The sequence below is a fragment of the Xyrauchen texanus genome, chromosome 46 (genome assembly GCF_025860055.1).
Source record: "Xyrauchen texanus isolate HMW12.3.18 chromosome 46, RBS_HiC_50CHRs, whole genome shotgun sequence".
Taxonomy (NCBI): Eukaryota; Metazoa; Chordata; class Actinopteri; order Cypriniformes; family Catostomidae; genus Xyrauchen; species Xyrauchen texanus.
Genome location: NC_068321.1, coordinates 27,224,227 through 27,247,662, shown reverse-complemented (window position 1 = coordinate 27,247,662; position 23,436 = coordinate 27,224,227). Strand labels below are relative to the sequence as shown.

At 45.8% G+C, this 23,436-nt stretch overlaps 1 protein-coding gene across 1 annotated transcript; it reads left to right on the top strand.

Annotated features, from left to right (window-relative positions):
• LOC127638295 (protogenin B-like) lies at nucleotides 1–22,842 on the top strand (the record flags this gene model as incomplete). Its single annotated transcript, XM_052119767.1, is given in 19 exon segments — nucleotides 1–325; nucleotides 10,820–10,958; nucleotides 11,247–11,380; nucleotides 11,897–12,193; nucleotides 12,340–12,499; nucleotides 12,605–12,852; nucleotides 13,646–13,810; nucleotides 13,966–14,280; nucleotides 15,780–15,965; nucleotides 18,081–18,176; nucleotides 18,279–18,465; nucleotides 18,561–18,688; nucleotides 18,779–18,949; nucleotides 19,518–19,700; nucleotides 19,821–19,944; nucleotides 20,067–20,196; nucleotides 20,288–20,365; nucleotides 20,367–20,405; nucleotides 22,516–22,842. Coding segments are annotated over 19 exon segments (3,432 nt in total), but the record flags the coding sequence as incomplete, so codon positions are not given.
• Nucleotides 22,843–23,436: the final 594 nt, after the last annotated feature.

The window sequence follows — 23,436 nt, the reverse complement described above, 5'->3', positions numbered from 1 at the left end:
CTTCACATTCTCTTCTCGCTTCCAGCTGTTTTTTGTTTCAGCGAGTTGTCGTTTGTCACCGAGCCCCTGGACGTAACGACATCTAGAGGTGACCGCGTTACTCTCGACTGCCAGGCTCAAGGTGAGTCGCCCATCACTGTGCGATGGAGGAAGGATGGCGTCCGACTCCAGGAGAGCGAGCGAGTTTGTATCCTGTCCAACGGTTCGTTGCACATCTCTCATGTAAAGAGTTCATCAGGTCAATCCGATGACGGCTTCTACCAGTGCTTCGTCCAAAACACGTATGGAGCCATACTGAGCCAAAGAGCTCGACTCACAATCACAAGTACGTATTTGGGGAGTTTTGTGGCTTTTAGTCCATGCAAAGGGGGGTTTGGAGGGGGCATTTACATGTTTCCATTGATCATGGTATCAAGCACATTAATCTTGTTTCAAGAATGTTTCGAAAACCACTCAGGGGTGTAAACAAATTATGGTCCAATCAAGAGCTCTCTAGAATGAGAATGCCCTTCCCCCTAACACCACCATCCATGTCCTCTATAGCGCCCAGAGGGGAACGTGTAATTGTGGTGTGTTGTGAATTTCGGTCTTACACATTTCGGAGTGCAACAATGCACAAAATTAGCGAAAAGCGTTCGAGTTCACGTCAGGGCTGAACTGGTGATCTGGCATACCAGGCATTTTCCCGGTGGGCCGACGCACTTTGGGGCCGATCAAGGGCGGACTGGCCATCGGGAGAACCGAGTGGGTCGGTGGGTCGGCCACAAAACGTGCTGAATGGGCCGCGTTATCTTCCCAGTACAGCCCTGGTTCACGTACGTTCACAGAGTATACTTCCCTGAACCCAACGTAACCTGCGCCTGGCAAAATTTTGTAGAAACTTTGCAAATTTCCAAACAACTCAAAGCCTGGTCCACCAGCTAGACCAGTGCCAAACCAGCACTAATGAGTGTAAACCAGCCTAGACCAGCATGCTAGTTAAGTTGGTCTTTGTAGCAGGGAACGCCTGTCATATACACGGATGTTCTTGATGTGTTTGGATGTTGCATGCTGGAGTTTCAGCTGCTGTGGCCTCCAAAGCAATTGTGTCGCAGCCGCCTTTTGTCCCTCGTTGCCCTGCTTGAACAAGCTCTGTTGTGTGGACGCTGGTTTGGTTATGAACCTGCGGACAGAGAAACATCTGTGCCTATTCAACTCGCCCAGTGTTGACCTTCACAAAGAGACCAAGAGAAGTTCAAGCAGAGTCGTATTTGGGATCAGTGACGCTTGGGACAAGTTTGTGACGTGGATGGTATTGTATGTGATGTGCAATTTAGTTGTGGGTGTTTGTGAGAATGCAAAACAAGGGGAATGTTTTGTTGATGTGTATACACTTTGATTGACCTGTAGCATGTTCTTATAACACGTTAAGGCGATAGCACACCGGAAGAGAAGCGCCGAGCCGCATTGGGTCGCAGGTAGGAGATGGCACAGGAATCAAACAACTGTTTCGTATTGGCGCCATGTCGTCTGCCAGACACGTTCAATGTGCAACCCCCTTTAAAATGTGTTGTGTGTAGTAGCTAGGCCCATTAATCGTCAATATTATATATAGAGTTTCACAAGAGATCTTAACCACGTCTGAAAGGATTGAGGCCGAAACAGACATCATAACACAACGCAGGTACACGTTGCATTCTCAATGTTGCCACAAGGGGCGCTGTAGCGGGCATTAGTGTCATGACTGTCCGCTTCTACATTAAGCGTTCTCTTTCAAGTCAACTGTTGCCATGGCGAAGCAACACGTAGAAAAGATTACAGCTGAACAAGGAGGTTAAAGTCAATATATGAATAACTTAACTTTGGATATAACTGAATATTAACACATTGGTTAAAGGAAACTCTATCGCCCCCTTGAGTACTGACGTCCGACACAGTTACCCCGGACGCGTTGGCAATGTGTTGGCTGAGCGCTCACATCTGTGGACGTGTACTTGAGTATAGAATGTCTCTGCCATTGAATATTCTGGTCATTGGCTACCCTGCTCCCAAAATAATCACTATCAATATCGGTCAACCATTTGTTAATTGGTGCGAGACTGTTGTTTGTTGCATTTTTGTACCTAACCCATTTATTAAGCCATTTAACACAAACAAAACTGAATAACTAACGAAGATGTCCATCACCGGTAACTCAAGGGTTAACGGGTAACTAAGGCAACCTCAAGTAGAATGGGGTGTTGGTTTGCCTCACCGCCCATCTCTCTCCAAAGGCCAATGGTAGAGGTCAGGAGGTCACAGGGGTTGTGGGACCGGCTTTATTCTACAGCAGTGTGTTGGTTAGCGGGACGTCCAGTGACCTAACCCGCCTGCTGTCCAGAAGCTAACCTGACTGATGCATTCGTTCACAAATGTTGGTTGTCAGTGTTTTGTTGGACTCGTCCAATTTTGGAGGGGGTTGAAGTTGAAGTGCATCGAAAAAGTATCCAAAAAGAAAACTTAGATTTTTCCCCCCCAGATGCAATAGGCAGCCAACTTAAGATCAAGTTCAAGTGAAGCCAAGAAAAACTCACGATTTTAGCACCATTCAGATTTTTGCCATTGTAACATTTTCATGCAATTAAATAATAATCGTAATAATAACACATCAAGTGCAGCTCAAAGTCCTTCATATCAGACATTAAGTCAAAGAAAGTGACTGCAATAAAATAAATGAAAGTATTCAAAAAATTAATTACAAAATAAATATTAAATATAAAATTAATATTATGGGGGGGGGGGTGCTTACCCTGAAGGAGAATATGCCTCCCCTCTTCATCGTGCCTCCACAGACCTGCTCCTCCACTGCAATTGCTGGGGCCGGCTCTACTCTGTACACCTCATTTTTTAATGCTCCTCATGTTAGATGGCCAACATTCACACTCCTACTTAAGAATTAGGGTGTGCTGAGTGGAGGGCCTGAAGAGGTCCTGCACTGTTGCCCCCCACTTCTTTTTAATGCATCTCATATCATTCACTTAATCACACAATCAGTCAATAGGTAGGGAAATGGGTGGTGCTTGAGGTGGTTCTGAATAAGTTCTACCCCTTGAGCCGCACCTCTTTTAATGCACTTAGACTTAATTTAGACCCTAGAAGACATAACACAGGGATAGTGAGGTGGGTAGATGAGCTGGCCCGTCAATAGAATAGCAACTGACGGCGGGGACAGAGGAGAGCAGAAGTGGAGAGGGGTTCTGGCACTGTGTGCCTCTGGATCGGGTCCCCACCCCCCCACCCTCACGCGTTCGAAGCCTCACTCCCCCTATCTCCTAGGATTAATATGCTCCTTGGCCCCGGTGAGGGCTGGAGCAGTCAGAGGAAAGATCCGTTGAGCCTGACCCAACCCAACCCATTCCCTCTTATAACTAGGACACAGTACTTTAATTACAACAATTCATGTTATACCAATCCTGCTGATTCCAACACTTCAATACAAAATACTCAATCATACACAAACTTACACGCATGGTAATGTCCATTCTAGCACACACACACACACACACACACACACACACACACACACACACACACACACACACACACACACACACACACACACACACACACACACACACACACACACACACACACACACACACACACACAGACACACACACACACACACACACACACACACACACACAGACACACACACACACACACACACAGCCTTCCTTCTCTACCCTCTTGGTAATCTACCCAAAAAAAAAAAAAAAAGGGCGCTATTTTTTTATTTTATTTTTATTATTGTCCTGTCAATTACTGTTCTTATTTGTGTTATGTTGAATGTGTGAAAGAAATAATAAAAATTATAAAAAAAAAAAAATAAAAAAAAAAAATATAAAATTAAAACGATAATAAAACGTAAAACATTCATTTACACTAAAGTAAAAAATAAATAATAAATAAATAAGCATTTACACATACTGTACATACATATCAACCAAATACTAATTAATATATATATATATAAATGTTTTTTTAAAAAGCTTGGAACACATTTATTATTCCTAATGATGATTCCCGTTACTTTAATACAGCATTGTTGTAGAATTTGAGGGGTAAATGTGCTTAATTATGTTTTGGCCCTTAAAAAGACAATCGTCACAATAGTACACATTTTACCCTATCAAAACTCTCAAAGCGAATCTTTTCATTTAGTTTGTTTCAGTAGTCCAACGTGCTTCATTAGAAGCTTTGAGTAAATTATGTAGAATCTCTGGACACCAGGATCCGTCCAAAACACAGACAGACAGACTTGGCTGACCCCTGACCTTTGGCGGGAAATCTTTGTGCTGTTTGACCTAGGCATTGATTCGGCTTTACAACCCAACTGACCTCACTGGATGAAACACATCATGTCTAAAGAGGGCTGATTCAATACTGGCGGGTCGTTTACATTATATTCTCCCATTTTTAGAGGAATTATGTGTTTATTTCAGTGCTTGGACAACATATAGCACTTACAATACAGTACCACGGTATTACCATGTGTTTTGGACATGTAACATGGTAATACAATGGTATTCTTTGAAATACCTTGGAGATCCATGCTATATATTAAAGTATCCCCACCAATGTTAAACGCTGAGAAATCAAACTAAGCGTCTGTTGTTTATAACATAGTCACATGGGTTAGCCGAATTTAGTTTGCTGGTTTTACGCCATCCATTTTTGTCGCCATTTTTTGGTCCATTCTGCATAACGTGGCGCCGTTTTGTGGTCCTTTCTGAATATAGCGGCGCCGTTTTGTGGTCCGTTCTGAATATAGCGGCGCCGTTTTGTGGTCCGTTCTGAATATAGCGGCGCCGCTTTTGTGGTCCGTTCTGAATATAGCGGCGCCGCTTTTGTGGTCCTTTCTGAATATAGCGGCGCCGTTTTGTGGTCCGTTCTGAATATAGCGGCGCCGTTTTGTGGTCCTTTCTGAATATAGCGGCGCCGTTTTGTGGTCCGTTCTGAATATAGCGGCGCCGTTTTGTGGTCCGTTCTGAATATAGCGGCGCCGTTTTGTGGTCCGTTCTGAATATAGCGGCGCCGTTTTGTGGTCCTTTCTGAATATAGCGGCGCCGCTTTTGTGGTCCGTTCTGAATATAGCGGCGCCGTTTTGTGGTCCGTTCTGAATATAGCGCCGCCGTTTTGTGGTCCTTTCTGAATATAGCGGCGCCGTTTTGTGGTCCTTTCTGAATATAGCGGCGCCGTTTTGTGGTCCGTTCTGAATATAGCGCCGCCGTTTTGTGGTCCGTTCTGAATATAGCGCCGCCGTTTTGTGGTCCTTTCTGAATATAAGCGCCGCCGTTTGTGGTCCTTTCTGAATATAGCGGCGCCGTTTTGTGGTCCTTTCTGAATATAAGCGCCGCCGTTTGTGGTCCGTTCTGAATATAGCGGCGTCGTTTTGTGGTCCTTTCTGAATATAGCGGCGCCGCTTTGTGGTCCTTTCTGAATATAGCGGCGCCGTTTTGTGGTCCTTTCTGAATATAGTGGCGCCGCTTTGTGGTCCGTTCTGCATAATCGCGGCGCCGCTTTGTGGTCCGTTCTGAATATAGCGGCGCCGTTTTGTGGTCCTTTCTGAATACAGCGGTGCCGTTTTGTGGTCCGTTCTGCATAATGCGGCGCCGTTTTGTGGTCCTTTCTGAATATAGCGGCGCCATTTTGTGGTCCGTTCTGCATAATGCGGCGCCGTTTTGTGGTCCGTTCTGAATACAGCGGCGCCGTTTTGTGGTCCGTTCTGCATAATGCGGCGCCTTTTGTGGTCCTTTCTGAATATAGCGGCGCCATTTGTGGTCCGTTCTGAATATAGCGGCGCCGTTTTGTGGTCCTTTCTGAATATAGCGGCGCCGTTTTGTGGTCCGTTCTGAATATAGCGGCGCCGTTTTGTGGTCCGTTCTGAATATAGCGCCGCCGTTTTGTGGTCCTTTCTGAATATAGCGCCGCCGTTTTGTGGTCCTTTCTGAATATAGCGGCGCCGTTTTGTGGTCCGTTCTGAATATAGCGGCGCCGTTTTGTGGTCCTTTCTGAATATAGCGGCGCCGTTTTGTGGTCCGTTCTGAATATAGCGGCGCCGTTTTGTGGTCCTTTCTGAATATAGCGGCGCCCGTTTTGTGGTCCGTTCTGAATATAGCGGCGCCGTTTTGTGGTCCGTTCTGAATATAAGCGCCGCCGTTTTGTGGTCCTTTCTGAATATAAGCGCCGCCGTTTGTGGTCCTTTCTGAATATAGCGGCGCCGTTTTGTGGTCCGTTCTGAATATAGCGGCGCCGTTTTGTGGTCCTTTCTGAATATAGCGGCGCCGCTTTGTGGTCCGTTCTGAATATAGCGGCGCCGCTTTTGTGGTCCTTTCTGAATATAGCGGCGCCCGTTTTGTGGTCCGTTCTGAATATAGCGGCGCCGTTTTGTGGTCCGTTCTGAATATAGCGGCGCCGTTTTGTGGTCCGTTCTGAATATAGCGGCGCCGTTTGTGGTCCGTTCTGAATATAGCGGCGCCGTTTTGTGGTCCGTTCTGAATATAGCGGCGCCGTTTTGTGGTCCTTTCTGAATATAGCGGCGCCCGTTTGTGGTCCGTTCTGAATATAGCGGCGCCGTTTTGTGGTCCTTTCTGAATATAGCGGCGCCGTTTTGTGGTCCTTTCTGAATATAGCGGCGCCGTTTTGTGGTCCGTTCTGAATATAGCGGCGCCGTTTTGTGGTCCTTTCTGAATATAGCGGCGCCGTTTTGTGGTCCGTTCTGAATATAGCGCCGCCGTTTGTGGTCCTTTCTGAATATAAGCGCCGCCGTTTGTGGTCCTTTCTGAATATAGCGCCGCCGTTTTGTGGTCCTTTCTGAATATAGCGCCGCCGTTTTGTGGTCCTTTCTGAATATAGCGGCGCCGTTTTGTGGTCCGTTCTGAATATAGCGCCGCCGTTTTGTGGTCCGTTCTGAATATAGCGCCGCCGTTTTGTGGTCCTTTCTGAATATAGCGCCGCCGTTTTGTGGTCCTTTCTGAATATAGCGGCGCCGTTTTGTGGTCCTTTCTGAATATAGCGCCGCCGTTTTGTGGTCCGTTCTGAATATAGCGGCGTCGTTTTGTGGTCCTTTCTGAATATAGCGGCGCCGTTTTGTGGTCCTTTCTGAATATAGCGGCGCCGTTTTGTGGTCCTTTCTGAATATAGCGGCGCCGTTTTGTGGTCCGTTCTGCATAATCGCGGCGCCGCTTTGTGGTCCGTTCTGAATATAGCGGCGCCGTTTGTGGTCCTTTCTGAATACAGCGGTGCCGCTTTGTGGTCCGTTCTGCATAATGCGGCGCCGTTTTGTGGTCCTTTCTGAATATAGCGGCGCCGTTTTGTGGTCCGTTGTGCATAATGCGGCGCCGTTTTGTGGTCCGTTCTGAATACAGCGGCGCCGTTTTGTGGTCCTTTCTGAATACAGCGGCGCCGTTTTGTGGTCCGTTCTGCATAATGCGGCGCCTTTTGTGGTCCTTTCTGAATATAGCGGCGCCGCTTTGTGGTCCGTTCTGAATATAGCGGCGCCGCTTTGTGGTCCTTTCTGAATATAGCGGCGCCGTTTTGTGGTCCGTTCTGAATATAGCGGCGCCCGCTTTGTGGTCCGTTCTGAATATAGCGGCGCCGTTTTGTGGTCCTTTCTGAATATAGCGGCGCCGCTTTGTGGTCCGTTCTGAATATAGCGGCGCCGTTTTGTAGTCCTTTCTGAATATAAGCGCCGCCGTTTGTGGTCCTTTCTGAATATAAGCGCCGCCGTTTGTGGTCCTTTCTGAATATAGCGGCGCCGTTTTGTGGTCCGTTCTGAATATAGCGGCGCCGTTTTGTGGTCCTTTCTGAATATAGCGCGCCGTTTTGTGGTCCGTTCTGAATATAGCGGCGCCGCTTTGTGGTCCGTTCTGAATATAGCGGCGCCGCTTTGTGGTCCTTTCTGAATATAGCGGCGCCGTTTTGTGGTACTTTCTGAATATAGCGCCGCCGTTTGTGGTCCTTTCTGAATATAGCGGCGCCGTTTGTGGTCCTTTCTGAATATAGCGGCGCCGTTTGTAGTCCTTTCTGAATATAGCGGCGCCGCTTTGTAGTCCGTTCTGCATAATGCGGCGCCGCTTTGTGGTCCGTTCTGAATATAGCGGCGCCGTTTTGTGGTCCTTTCTGAATACAGCGGTGCCGTTTTGTGGTCCGTTCTGCATAATCGCGGCGCCGTTTTGTGGTCCTTTCTGAATATAAGCGGCGCCGTTTTGTGGTCCGTTCTGCATAATGCGGCGCCGTTTTGTGGTCCGTTCTGAATACAGCGGCGCCGTTTTGTGGTCCTTTCTGAATATAAGCGCCGCCGTTTGTGGTCCTTTCTGAATATAGCGCCGCCGTTTTGTGGTCCTTTCTGAATATAGCGGCGTCGTTTTGTGGTCCTTTCTGAATATAGCGGCGCCGTTTTGTGGTCCTTTCTGAATATAGCGGCGCCGTTTTGTGGTCCTTTCTGAATATAGCGGCGCCGTTTTGTGGTCCGTTCTGCATAATGCGGCGCCGTTTTGTGGTCCGTTCTGAATATAGCGGCGCCGTTTTGTGGTCCTTTCTGAATACAGCGGCGCCGTTTTGTGGTCCGTTCTGCATAATGCGGCGCCGTTTTGTGATCCTTTCTGAATATAGCGGCGCCGTTTTGTGGTCCGTTCTGCATAATGCGGCGCCGTTTTGTGGTCCGTTCTGAATACAGCGGCGCCGTTTTGTGGTCCGTTCTGCATAATACAGCGCCGTTTTGTGGTCTGTTCTGAATACAGCGGCGCCGTTTTGTGGTCCGTTCTGCATAATGCAGCGCCGTTTTGTGGTCCGTTCTGAATATAGCGGTGCCGTTTTGTGGTCCTTTCTGAATACAGCGGCGCCGTTTTGTGGTCCGTTCTGCATAATGCAGCGCCTTTTGTGGTCCTTTCTGAATATAGCGGCGCCGTTTTGTGGTCCGTTCTGAATATAGCGGCGCCGTTTTGTGGTCCTTTCTGAATATAGCGGCGCCGTTTTGTGGTCCGTTCTGAATATAGCGGTGCCGTTTTGTGGTCCATTCTGAATATAGCGGCGCCGTTTTGTGGTCCTTTCTGAATATAGCGGCGCCGTTTTGTGGTCCTTTCTGAATATAGCGGCGCCGTTTTGTGGTCCGTTCTGCATAATGCGGCGCCGTTTTGTGGTCCTTTCTGAATATAGCGGCGCCGTTTTGTGGTCCTTTCTGAATATAGCGGCGCCGTTTTGTGGTCCTTTCTGAATATAGCGGTGCCGTTTTGTGGTCCTTTCTGAATATAGCGCCGCCGTTTTGTGGTCCTTTCTGAATATAGCGGCACCGTTTTGTGGTCCTTTCTGAATATAGCGGCACCGTTTTGTGGTCCGTTCTGCATAATGCGGCGCCGTTTTGTGGTCCTTTCTGAATATAGCGGCGCCGTTTTGTGGTCCTTTCTGAATATAGCGGCGCCGTTTTGTGGTCCTTTCTGAATATAGCGGCGCCGTTTTGTGGTCCTTTCTGAATACAGCGGCGCCGTTTTGTGGTCCGTTCTGCATAATGCGGCGCCGTTTTGTGGTCCTTTCTGAATATAGCGGTGCCGTTTTGTGGTCCGTTCTGAATATAGCGGCGCCGTTTTGTGGTCCTTTCTGAATATAGCGGCGCCGTTTTGTGGTCCGTTCTGCATAATGCGGCGCCGTTTTGTGGTCCGTTCTGAATACAGCGGCGCCGTTTTGTGGTCCTTTCTGAATACAGCGGCGCCGTTTTGTGGTCCGTTCTGCATAATGCGGCGCCGTTTTGTGGTCCGTTCTGAATATAGCGGCGCCGTTTTGTGGTCCTTTCTGAATATAGCGGCGCCGTTTTGTGGTCCGTTCTGAATATAGCGGCGCCGTTTTGTGGTCCGTTCTGAATATAGCGGCGCCGTTTTGTGGTCCTTTCTGAATATAGCGGCGCCGTTTTGTGGTCCGTTCTGAATATAGCGGCGCCGTTTGTGGTCCGTTCTGAATATAGCGGCGCCGTTTTGTGGTCCCTTCTGAATATAGCGGCGCCGTTTTGTGGTCCGTTCTGAATATAGCGGCGCCCGTTTTGTAGTCCGTTCTGAATATAGCGGCGCCGTTTTGTGGTCCTTTCTGAATATAGCGGCGCCGTTTTTGGTCCGTTCTGAATATAGCGGCGCCGTTTTGTGGTCCGTTCTGAATATAGCGGCGCCGTTTTGTGGTCCGTTCTGAATATAGCGGCGCCGTTTTGTGGTCCTTTCTGAATACAGCGGCGCCGTTTTGTGGTCCTTTCTGAATAATGCGGCGCCGTTTTGTGGTCCGTTCTGCATAATGCGGCGCCGTTTTGTGGTCCGTTCTGCATAATGCGGCGCCGTTTTGTGGTCCGTTCTGCATAATGCGGCGCCGTTTTGTGGTCCGTTCTGAATATAGCGGCGCCGTTTTGTGGTCCTTTCTGAATATAGCGGCGCCGTTTTGTGGTCCTTTCTGAATACAGCGGCGCCGTTTTGTGGTCCGTTCTGAATATAGCGGCGCCGTTTTGTGGTCCGTTCTGCATATAGCGCCGCCGTTTTGTGGTCCTTTCTGAATATAGCGGCGGCGTTTGGTGGTCCGTTCTGCAACGGACCACAAAACGAAGGATTTTTTTCCGCAAAAAATCCTTCGATGGAAACGTCGTTTATTTATCAACCACCGTCACACAGAGACACTTTTTACCATCTATGCAATTCCTAATGGATTAAATCAAGTATGGAAATAAAATGGGTCATGAATTTTGTTTTGTGTTGACTTTGATTGATTGATTTTATGACATCCAACTCAACTCTTTCTCTTGTCTCCCCTCGTTACTTCACTTTCACAGGTATTTTGTCGTTTGTTACCCATCCTGTTTCTGTGGCGGTCACAGTCGGGTCCGTGGCCAGATTTTCCTGTAGCGTTATCGGCACTCCTTCAGCTGTGATCACCTGGGAACTCAACCAAAGATCTCTGATCTCAGACAGGTAAACATTCATCCAACTGAACTACTGTACCATATACGTTTACATAAGGAATGAATGTAATATGAGGCAGAATATATAAATATATAATCAAACCCTGCTTGATAAATCAAGTCAAACCAACTTAAAGTGGTCCAGCTGTTGTTTTGGATCATTGTAACTGGGTTGTTGCTGGTCTAAGATGGTTTATCAAACAGCTGGGCCAGCCAATGAGAAGCTGGTTTTAGCTGGATTTCCCAACAGGAAATGCTTGGGAATTGGGTTAACTCTAGTTTGTCATCTTTGTTTCAGAATCACAGTTTTGCCGAATGGAGTGCTGCACATCCGCGATGTGACAACGAAGGATGCTGGCAATTACCGCTGCTTAGCAACAAACATCGGCAGTCGAGTCAAGAGTAGAGATGCGGAGCTTATCGTCAACCCAGGTGCGTGTTCGTACGAAGATAGACAGTGATTATTATCTTACAGTACAACTGGTCATTCATGGTCAATTAGCTGGTTCAAGGCGGTCTAGATTAATTGGTTGATTAGTTTGACTACCGGCTTGGATTCAACCAAGTAGAACAACTTGGTCAAGCTGATTAGAGATGGTAGACCACCTTAGACCAGCAACAAACTAGCTACCATGGTCCAAAAACCAACCGTACCAATTGAATCTGGTATCCTCTAGTTTATCAGGAAGGGAGAATATGAGACCGTACCATTTTAAAAAACATCTTAAAACCAGCCTTAAGTGGTCTGATGGTCTCCCAGACTGGCTAATCTTGTGTTTAGCTGATTGTCCAGTTGGTCTCTTAGCCTGACGATTGCCTAATTTCCCTCTAAATCCATCAAACTGGACCAGTCTAACCTGCTTGGCCTGGCTGTAAGACCAGGTTGATCTTATCAATGGTTTAAAAGAAGAATGTGCTGGAAGTAAAACTCATCCGTTTTACTTCCAGCATTGGTTCCGAGACCCCTCATGAAACCACAGATCGTTGCTGGACCTCAGAACATCAGCGCCGGACTGCACCAGTCTGTGGTTCTGGAGTGCATGGCAGAGGGTAACCCTCGCCCTTTAGTGTCCTGGAGCAGGGCGGACTCCAAACCGATTGACGTGTCTGGCTCAAGAGTGCTGGGCAACGGAAACCTGATCGTCTCTACCGTTAAGGCCCAGCACAGCGGCACTTATCTGTGCCGAGCGACAACACCAGGAACACGCAACTACACGATAGCAGCCGTCAACCTCACCGTACTTGGTAAGAGACATTTTACAGAATAGATGCTTATGGCAAAGCACACTTAGGATGTGACTATTCCAAACGAAACCATTTCGATCCAAACATATATGACTTCTGTGGAACACAAAAAGTGATTTTTCTAATCGTAAACATAATCTTTGCAGTTCCTCCAACTCTGGTGGAGAAACCAGAGAGCCAGACTCGACCCAGAGCCGGTACTGCTCGATTCAGCTGTCAGGCCGAGGGAACACCTGCGCCCCGCATCAACTGGTTTAAGAACGGTGAGGTGATCCTCTCCAATGGGCGCACCAAGATGTACAACAGGTAAACGCTTTTTGTTGCATAGTCTAATACCTCTAGTAAACCTGTAGTGAAATTATATATCCATCTAAATGTAATACTGATATCTTGCCTTTCGTTGCCCGTTAGTAAACTGGTGATAACTCAGATCATTCCGGAAGATGACGCCTTTTACCAGTGCCAGGCAGAGAACTCTCAGGGTTCGGTTTTGTCCACGGCCCGACTCATTGTGGTGCTTTCAGTGGACCGTCCCAGTGCACCATACAACGTCCACACTGAAACCATCTCAAGCTCTGCTATCTTGCTGGAATGGGAGAGACCGCAGTACAACGCAGATAAAGTCATTGCATACTCTATACACTACATGAAATCTGAGGGTGGGTGTGGTTCGCAAACATTGATAATATCTTATCAATAGATTGCTTATCTACTTGTTAAAACTTGCTAGCCACATGCAAAAACATGTTAGCAACATGATAAAACATGCTGGCAATATGCTAATAATGCCTAGCTACATGCTAAAACATGCTAGCAATGCTTAGCTACATGTTAAACATGTTAGCAACACATAGCTACATGCTAAAACATGCTAACATCTGACTACATGCTAAAACATGCTAGCAACCCTCTAGCTATATGTTAAAATATGCTAGAAACATGCTAGCAATGACTAGCTATGTACTAAAACATGCTAGCAATATCTAACTAAATGCTAAAACTTACTAACAACAACAACTCACTTCATGTTAACAATGCCTACCTACATGATAAAACATGCTAACAATATCTAACTAAATGCTAAGACATGCTAGTAACACCTCACTTCATGCTAGCAACCTCTACCTATATGTTAAAGCATGAAAGCAATGACTAATTACATGCTAAAACATGCTAGCAAGATGTAGCTACATGCTAAAACATGATAGCAATGACTAGCTATATGCTAAAACATGTTAGCAACACATCACGTCATGCTAGCAACCACTAGCTACATGCTAGAAACATGCTATCAATGACTAGCTACATGTTAAAACATGTTAGCAATGCCTAACATCATGCTTGGAAGGCCTAGTTACATGTTACAACATGCTATCTTTTAATATTTCAACCTTTCAGTCTGTCTGTCTGACTGACTTATTATAGAATTGAATTGAATGTCTGTTATATCAGGTCTAAACAACGAGGAGTATCAGGCTGTGATCAGCAATGATACAACAAGCCACATCTTGGACGATCTGGAGCCAGCGCGCAACTACACGTTTTATATCGTTGCATACATGCCAATGGGTGCCAGTCGCATGTCAGAACAAGTCATGCAACACACGCTGGAAGATGGTAAGTTACTGATTTCTTTCCCATCATTCATACTGTCCCATTGTCATATGCCCAGCTGAAAAATGTCAGAGGTTGCTGTTATAAAGTTCATCAGAAGGAATAAAAATAGTCACAAATGAGTCAATTGTTGATCATGTCGCTCTCTTTGTCCCTAGTGCCCCTCCGTACCCCTGAGCTGAGCTTGACCAGTCGCAGTCCGACCGACATCCTCGTCTCCTGGCAGCCTCTTCCTAACAAACTGAGCCGTGGGCGTGTTTCTGCGTACCGCCTGTCGTACCGTACGGCTGCGGAGGAGCAGATAACATCCGTTGAATTGGCCGTCCAGGGTGAGAACCGCACGCAGTATCTTCTTCGGGGTCTTCAGCCTGACACCATCTACCTGATCCGCATGTCTGCGTCCACACGAGTGGGCTGGAGTCAACCATCCGCCTGGAACTCTCATCGCACGGCCAAAACATCCAGCTCTATAGGTGAGGGCAGGGTAACCTTAAAGGGAACACTCATGTCATTCCAAATGAAGACCATTTTTGCCTTGCAGATAATAAAACATGCAAAATTGTCTTACATCAACTTGCGCCAGTAAGGGACCATTTAGCAACCACAAAGAACACCCAAAAGCAATGACTAGTTACATGTTAAAATATGCTAACAAGATGTAGCTACATGTTAAAACATGATAGCAATGACTAGCTATATGCTAAAACCTGCCAGTAATATTTAACTAAATGTTAAAACATGCTAGTAACACCTCACTTCATGTTAGCAACCCCTACCTATATGCTAAAGCATGAAAGCAATGACTAGTTACATGTTAAAACATGCTAGCAAGATGTAGCTACATGCTAAAACATGATAGCAACGACTAGCTTGATGCAAAAACACGTTAGCAACATCTAACTACATGCTAAAACTTGTTAGCAACACCTCACGTCATGCTAGCAACCACTAGCTACATGTTAGAAACATGCTATCAGTGACTAGCTAGCCTACATGTTAAAACATGATAGCAATGACTAGCTATATGCTAAAACCTGCCAGTAATATCTAACTAAATGTTAAAACATGCTATTAACACCTCACTTCATGTTAGCAACCCCTACCTATATGTTAAAGCATGAAAGCAATGACTAGTTACATGCTAAAACATGCTAGCAAGATGTAGCTACATGCTAATACATGATAGCAACGACTAGCTAGATGCAAAAACACGTTAGCAACATCTAACTACATGCTAAAACATGTTAGCAACACCTCATATCATGCTAGCAACCACTAGCTACATGTTAGAAACATGCTATCAATGACTAGCTACATGTTAAAACATGTAAGCAACACCTAATTACATGCTAAAACATGGTAGGTAGGCATTAACAATACCTACCTACATGGAAAAACATGCTAACAATATCTAACTAAATGCTAAGACATGCTAGTAACACCTAACTTCATGCTAGCAACCACTACCTATATGCTAAAGCATGAAAGCAAAGACTAGTTATATGTTAAAATTTGCTAGCAAGATGTAGCTACATGTTAAAACATGATAGCAATGACTGGCTATATGATAAAACATGCCAGTAATATCTAACTAAATGCTAAAACATGCTAGTAAACAAAATCCCACATAAAAACACTCTAAAAAAACATTCAGGACACCTCACCAACCTCATAGCAATGCTCTAAAAAACCTTCAGGAGGCCTGGACCGCTTTCCATCATCAAGGGTTCCTTCTGAACGTTGTGCAGGTCTGATCCGCATCTACCGGAAATGCTTGATTTGAGGTTATTGCTGCCAAATGAGGATTGACCAGTTATTAAATCCAAGGGTTCACATACTTTTTCTTAATATACAGACTTAATCGCACTTCAGTTATTAATACAGTTCAGTATAATCTTTATATACAAATATTTGACCACTGAATTCCAACACTGACCAATCATGATCAAGTATTCTGTTTTTGCTCCATCAGTTCCTCCCGCCCCAAACCTTGAGCTTGAACCGCTTAACTGCACGTCTGTGATGGTTCGCTGGCACCCGGCTCCTAGTGACGCTGTCGTCCAGGGATACAAACTCTCTCTACACCCAGACGGCCAATCAGAGGACTCGATTATCCGGCTGCCCCCTCATGACCACCAGCACGCCATCGCCGGGCTCCGTGAGTGACGACTCGTTTCTCTGATTTTGACATAAACATTGAAATTGAGTTAGCTGCCATTTTCAAAAACACATTTATTGGTGCACTGCATTCATGTTTTCTCAGGTAACCGAAATTTAAATGTAATTTAAAAGCTCACCGAAGCTTTAAATGTTTCACCAAACGGAATTGCAATAATGATGACAGTTTTCCTGAACAGAATTCTATTTGGAATTCCAAGTTCCTTGTTGGTCAATAATTAGCCGTCTTCTGTTCGGACTTATGCACGCTCGCCCCGACCGCCTGATTCACAGCTGAACTCACCCCCTTGTGCAGGACTGGACTGGTAATCTGGCACACCAGGCATTTTCCCGGTGGGCTGACGCACTCTGAGGGCTATCAGGGGCGGACTGGCCAACGGGAGAACCGAGCGGCTGGCGGGTCGGCCACGAAATGTGCCAAATGGGCCGTGATAAGCTAAAATGAGCCGCCGCGTTATGCAGAACGGACCACAAAACGGCACCGCGATATGCAGAAACCCACCACACCCCTGCTCAACTTTTGGGCCAGTTGCTATGTAAAATCCTGGGCCCATTTCTCTACCCAATCCAGCCCTGCCCCCGTGTCAAAGGTCAAACCTCTGAAGTCTCCTTCCAGTTTTCCCATCATTCTCTCCTGCTTCTCTGCGGCCGTGTTTTGTTCTGGGGTTTAAAGTCAGGCGAGTGGCGCATGAGAGCGACACCTCCCCCATCCCCCGTCCTGCGGGACACTTCACCTAAACAAAGCATTGTGGGATTGGTCTGAACAGGGCACAGACAGAAGTGTCCCGAGAGTAAAGAACTTGAGCCGCACATGTAGAATCACTCATGCACATGTTAGTTAAACGAAAGTCATTTGAAATAGTCACGTTTTGTTGAACATGCCTGTTTCTCAGAGCAGTTCAGCGGTTCTTCTTAAATAACTAGGTCATCCAAACTAGAGTTTTATCTTGGTCAGACCCTGGACCTCATTAACACTCGTCCCAGGAGACGGGCAACTGAACGCTATGATCGCTGACATTTTGCCCCCAGAGGTTTACAAACTCTAAACTCTAGGAACAATAAAACTATGCATTTCCTTTGGGGGATTTTATGCTATTTTTATATTATTTACATGGAAATATCTCCATTTAACCATTAATTTGCATTTACAAATGAGCAATTATTTGTTTTAATTCATAATAACCTACACTTCTGTACCTTTAAACCTTTAAATTGGAGGCAGATTTCTGCCGTCTGGTGAACCAAATATAAATAACATGACTTGAACATCACGTGATGCCAGTCACACACTGTGAAGTCTGATGACCTGTTATAAACACACACACAATCACTCTTTCTCATTTAGCCTTAACAGACAGTAGGGGCAAGTTAGCGAGCACCTATGAAGGCCGGAACGGTACACGAGGGGGTGGGTGGCCAGCACCTCGCACCGTCACCCCAGTGGCGATGTTTTTAACACACCAGGTACTCATTTTAGGCTGAGTCAACCTAGGGGAGGCCCGGGACCGGTTCAGATAATCGTCACTGGTGTTGGCCATGAGCAGGAATCGAACTCGGGTCGCCAGGTTTGCAGCGCAGCGCACTAACCGCTACACTACCGCTTCCACCAAACACACATATACAATCTCACTCTCTCACACACTCTCTCTCTCTCACACACACACACACACACACACACACACGCTCTCTCTCTCACACACACACACACACACACACACACACACACGCTCTCTCTCTCACACACACACACACACACACACTCTCTCTCTCACACACACACACACACACTCTCTCTCTCACAAACACACTCTCACTCTCACACACACACACACACACACACACACACACACACACACACACACACACACACACACACACACTCTCACTCTCTCACACACACACACACTCTCTCACTCTACATTTACATTTATGCATTTGGCAGACGCTTTTATCCAAAGTGACTTACAGTGCACTTATTACAGGGACAATCCCCCCGGAGCAACTTCGCATAGAAATGACCACATAACCTAAAAAAACCCCTAAAGATCAGAGGATGAAATTAGAGTGAAATGATCTGATTTCTTTTGCTCTACAGACCCCAGAGTGAAGTACCATGTGAAAGTGTTGGCGCTCAGCGCTAACGGTGAAGGGTATCAGGCGCATCAAACCGTCAACACTCCAGGATGTCCTTGTAAGTTTGGTCAGCTTTGAACTTCGATTGTTAGCTTGACATAACGTTGTTACGCTAATGTCTTCTGAAGCTTCCTCATCTGACAGATTCTCTCTCTTTCAGCTGCACCGAACCGCAGGTTGGCGATGCTGCCTCCTCCAGACCACATCCACGCTAAAGCTAGCAGCTCGTCTGCGGTGGATCTGGTTTGGGGTCGACCTGCTTTCAGTTCTGGAAAACCCGTGAGCTATTTTGTCCGCTACGGACCAGTGAGTCCGGCCGACGCCTCACCTGTGCGTTACGTCCAAACGTGAGTGCTCTTGTCTCACCGAAGGCGTGAAACCCTCGAGATCAGATTAAATTGAACAATTATGAATCGTTTATCACTTTAATATCTCGCTTCAGCACTGAGCGGACGGTCACGGTGACGGGACTCAAGCCAAACACCCGTTATGAGTTTGCTGTACGTCTTCATATGGATCAGATGTCCAGTCCCTGGAGCTCGACCATCTATCAGAGAACTCAACTGGAAGGTACCGTTGACTTTGGGCGGTAACTCTTTATGTAGCTGATATTCTGTAGATGGATTTAATTGGCTTTCGTGTATCATCATCTCTCCGCAGCGCCATCCTCCCCCCCACTGTCTGTCAGAGTCACTCTGATAGAAGATGATACAGCGCTGGTGTCATGGAAACAACCGGATCAGCCCAACCTGTCCATAACGCACTACACCATCCTGTACGCATCACGTAACTCGTGGTTCGTTGGCGAATGGCAGGTTCTGCAGAGAGAAGGTGAGCAGAACTAAACCAGAACCTTAGGCTACGTCCACACTAATACGTTTCCGTTTCAAAGCGCATCTTTTTCTTTACGTTTTCGCCTTCCGTCCAAACGGAGATGGCGTTAGGGTTAGGGTTAGCTTGACAGCGAAAACCGAGCCTTTCGAAAAAACACGTCTTCGTGTTCTCGTGTGGACGGGGACGACGGAGATATCTGAAAACGATGAGGTGTTTGTTGTCATGTGACGCAGTCACGTGATCATTCAACGCAAAACAATCAAGGTGGCGGCCCGTGTTGTAGCGGCGCTGCCGTTTGATAGCGTTGTTAAAGATAAACATTACTTTGTACAACATTCACAATAGATTCTGGAAGTTTACTCTGAATTGCTGTCCGGCGACGGAATACTTGGATCACATCCTGGATTTGAACTCACGAGTAATGAACTTGGATCAGTTCATATGGTGACCTCTGAGCACAGTTTGAGACATTGTTGAGATCTCTCCTGAAACTTAAGTGGGGATCTGTCAGAAAGAGTTGTGCTGAGAGAACAACGTTGACTCTCGCTCTTCTCCACTGTTTCAGGTGCAAACACTATGGTGCTGCTGGAGAAGCTGGTGCCAGGTAACGTTTACCTGGTGAAGATTTCGGCCTCTAACCAGGCGGGTGACGGACCGTTCTCAACCACTGTAGAGCTTCCTGTGCACCGGGGTAAAAATCAGCAGGGTAAAAACCCACGACATACTGACAACCACGCCGAGAAAACAGGTACACCAAATTCTGCAAGTCTGCAAGATTTGTTGAATTATCTGATGTTGTGTTATTGAACACTGCTCGGGTGATTTGTTGGGTTGTGATCGTTATATAACATCATCTATATCCCCAAAGCTTTTATAGGCAGTCTTTATCACATCCATGAGACGTCTATGACCGGTATCATCGTTGGCGTGTGCATCGCGCTGGCCTGTATCATCATGTGTGTCTTTATTCTCTTCACCAGGAGAAAGACACGGTACGTCTCTTATATGCTGTTGTAGCCTTGCTAACATTGATTCTGCTATTCTAAAGTTACCGTCACAACGTCATTTTTCCGTGACGTAAATACAACGGTAAATGTGACTTTTCTCTCTGTAGGAAATCAGCATGCTCTAAGATAATTGGACAGGTGAGGAATGAGGTCATGCATAGTGGTGTTTCAACAGCCAATCAGCTCCCAGCGGAGGTTCATGTGCCGATGTTGAGAACACACGGTATTGATACCAAAGTAAGTTTACTTTATTTAGAAACGCACAATTTAAATGATAGAAGCTTGCCTGCGTGATATTGATCATTTTAACACTTTTGTTTGTTTTTAGGGAGGAACGTATTTAGCGATAAACCACGCAGGAGCCGTTATGAGCGACAGACAGAGCAAACGAAAAAAAGTTAAAATGTTTTAACCACTCACGGAAGTCTAATGCAAAGAAAAGCAAGGTGAATTGCTAAGCTAATTATAAAATGTGGATTTGTTTTCATCCTGAAAATGTTTCCAAATCCGGGTATTAATTTCACAGTGTAGCTGAGAGTTTTAAGAACGTAATGATAATTTCATGTTTCGATTAAATTACAAATCTGTTTATAATCATACAAATGTTGTAGGAATGTCGTACTAATTTCGTAATAATCAGACTAAGCCTTTATGGAGTGGGGGGGCGGTATATTGCGGTAATTAAGTTTACGCTTAAAATGTTAAAGTCTCCGTATACATAAGTCAGGCATATGAGGGATCGTTTGAAAGCTTACAGAAGAATCTGAAATTTTCAGAGAATTACATCACATAAAATAACTAAATAAGGCCTGAAAACATTTGTGTTGCAAATCAGCGCCCCCTAGAGGCTATGGGGGGTAGAAATATGAATATGAATATAATAGTCTTTCACATAGACAAGTTATATATCAAATGAAAGCTCTCACTCTCATGAATGTGACTGTATCATGTATTTTGTTATACTAATATCACAGTTCGAAAGATTTCCAAAAGATTCTCAAAGTGATTTCTGTAAGTCATCAACCACAAACGTCTCTTTTGTGCTCTGATAACTGCTGCTGTAAGCCACAAATAGATACAAATTTTATATCTGCTTTTATCTTAGGAAGTTCTCTAAAAAATGAGCCATTGTTTACTGGTCTGTGAGCTTGTTTATGTGAATAATCCAATGATATATATTAGATGTCCAAAACAAAATATGCCGTCCACAAGGAAAAGCATGCAAAACAAATCATCAGAAAAATATGTGCTTGTCTATTTATGTTAATGTGTTATATGTCATCACAAAGGGGAGGATCTCAGCTTTCTAATGACACCTATATTGAACTTGTAGTCCACTCAGAGGCCGAGATATTCAATGAAATAATGAGGGTGTTGCTTGAACTGAACATTAGACTGAATGTCTATGGACGAGCACATCTGTGAGGGATAAAATGTGTCAGAGCGCCCCCTACAGTTCACATCTGTGAGGGGTAAAATGTGTCAGAGCACCCCCCTAGAGTTCACATCTGTGAGGGGTATAATGTGTCAGAGCGCCCCCAACAGTTCACATCTGTGAGGGGTAAAATGCGTTACAGCGCCCCCTACAGTTCACATCTGTGAGGGGTAAAATGCGTTAGAGCTCCCCCTACAGTTCACATCTGTGAGGGGTATAATGCGTTAGAGCTCCCCCTACAGTTCACATCTGTGAGGGGTATAATGCGTTAGAGCTCCCCCTACAGTTCTCATCTGTGAGGGGTATAATGCGTTAGAGCTCCCCCTACAGTTCACATCTGTGAGGGGTATAATGCGTTAGAGCGCCCCCTACAGTTCACATCTGTGAGGGGTATAATGCGTTAGAGCTCCCCCTACAGTTCACATCTGTGAGGGGTATAATGCGTTAGAGCTCCCTACAGTTCACATCTGTGAGGGGTATAATGCGTTAGAGCTCCCTACAGTTCACATCTGTGAGGGGTATAATGCCTTAGAGCTCCCTACAGTTCACATCTGTGAGGGGTATAATGCGTTAGAGCGCCCCTACAGTTCACATCTGTGAGGGGTATAATGCCTTAGAGCCTCCTACAGTTCACATCTGTGAGGGGTATAATGCCTTAGAGCCCCCTACAGTTCACATCTGTGAGGGGTAAAATGCGTTAGAGCTCCCTACAGTTCACATCTGTGAGGGGTATAATGCGTTAGAGCCCCCTACAGTTCACATCTGTGAGGGGTATAATGCGTTAGAGCTCCCTACAGTTCACATCTGTGAGGGGTATAATGCGTCAGAGCGCTCCTACAGTTCACATCTGTGAGGGGTATAATGCGTCAGAGCCTCTACAGTTCACATCTGTGAGGGGTATAATGCGTCAGAGCGACCCTACAGTTCACATCTGTGAGGGGTATAATGCGTTAGAGCGCCCCTACAGTTCACATCTGTGAGGGGTATAATGCGTTAGAGCGCCCCTACAGTTCACATCTGTGAGGGGTATAATGTGTTAGAGCGCCCCCTACAGTTCACATCTGTGAGGGGTATAATGTGTTAGATGAGGGTATAATGTGTCTGTTGTTTCTATTGGACAGATCCAGGACTGTGGTTGTCTTTACAAAGTGGTTAAGACAGATTTACGTTACGGAGAAAAGCGGGCAGTCGCTTCCGCGCAGGTGTCCTCCCTGCAGATCCTCTACCGGCCACCGGGGGAGTCAGAGAGCTCGCAGACCAGCGACGGCAGCAGAGAGATGGCTGATTCTGGAAACGTCTCTCATGATGAGGCGGAAAGCAGCAGCCCGAAGAGAAGTGCGTATAGATCTGACGACGCTGTGGGTGAAACGTCCATCTGTGGGCGGGTTCCAGACGCTTCGCTGCCGAAATCTACCTCCGACCTGCAGTTCCTATCGGTTCCTCTTTAGTGCACCTGTCAGTATGTGATACGAGTGGGTGTGGCCCCGTGATTCCAGGGCTGATAAACGTGATTTTCATTCTTCGCTCCGATATTTGTGCCAATGTCTGAATAGATTGAAAGTTTAAGATAGCTTTATTAAATCACTAATCCCTTACCGAACGGACCTGCTCCAAGAGATTCCGAATATTCCAAAGACGAAGAACATTTTCATTATGTGAAATGTTTTATTTAATGACTGAAATGATTTCACGCCTAATGTGCTTTACACAAACGGACGAGTGTTTGTTTGTGAAATCGAAAGAGACGGAGTTGATTTCTGCTGTCTCTCTACCTCATTTAATCTTCTGCTTTGTGGTTTCTAGCTTTCTTCTGGAGTATCATTTTACTTTTTTTATATACACTAAAGATTTTGCTAAATATATATATATTAGATTGTCACTTTAAAGTCTGCAGTAATTTAAAGAAATAGTTCGCCCAAAAATGCTTTATTTCAAAAGTAGCAGTATTGATGTTGACTATCACACCTGGAGTCGTGAGTTTGAGTGACTCCAGTCAGGTCTCCTTAGCAACCATATTGGGCTGGTTGCTAGGGAGGGTAGAG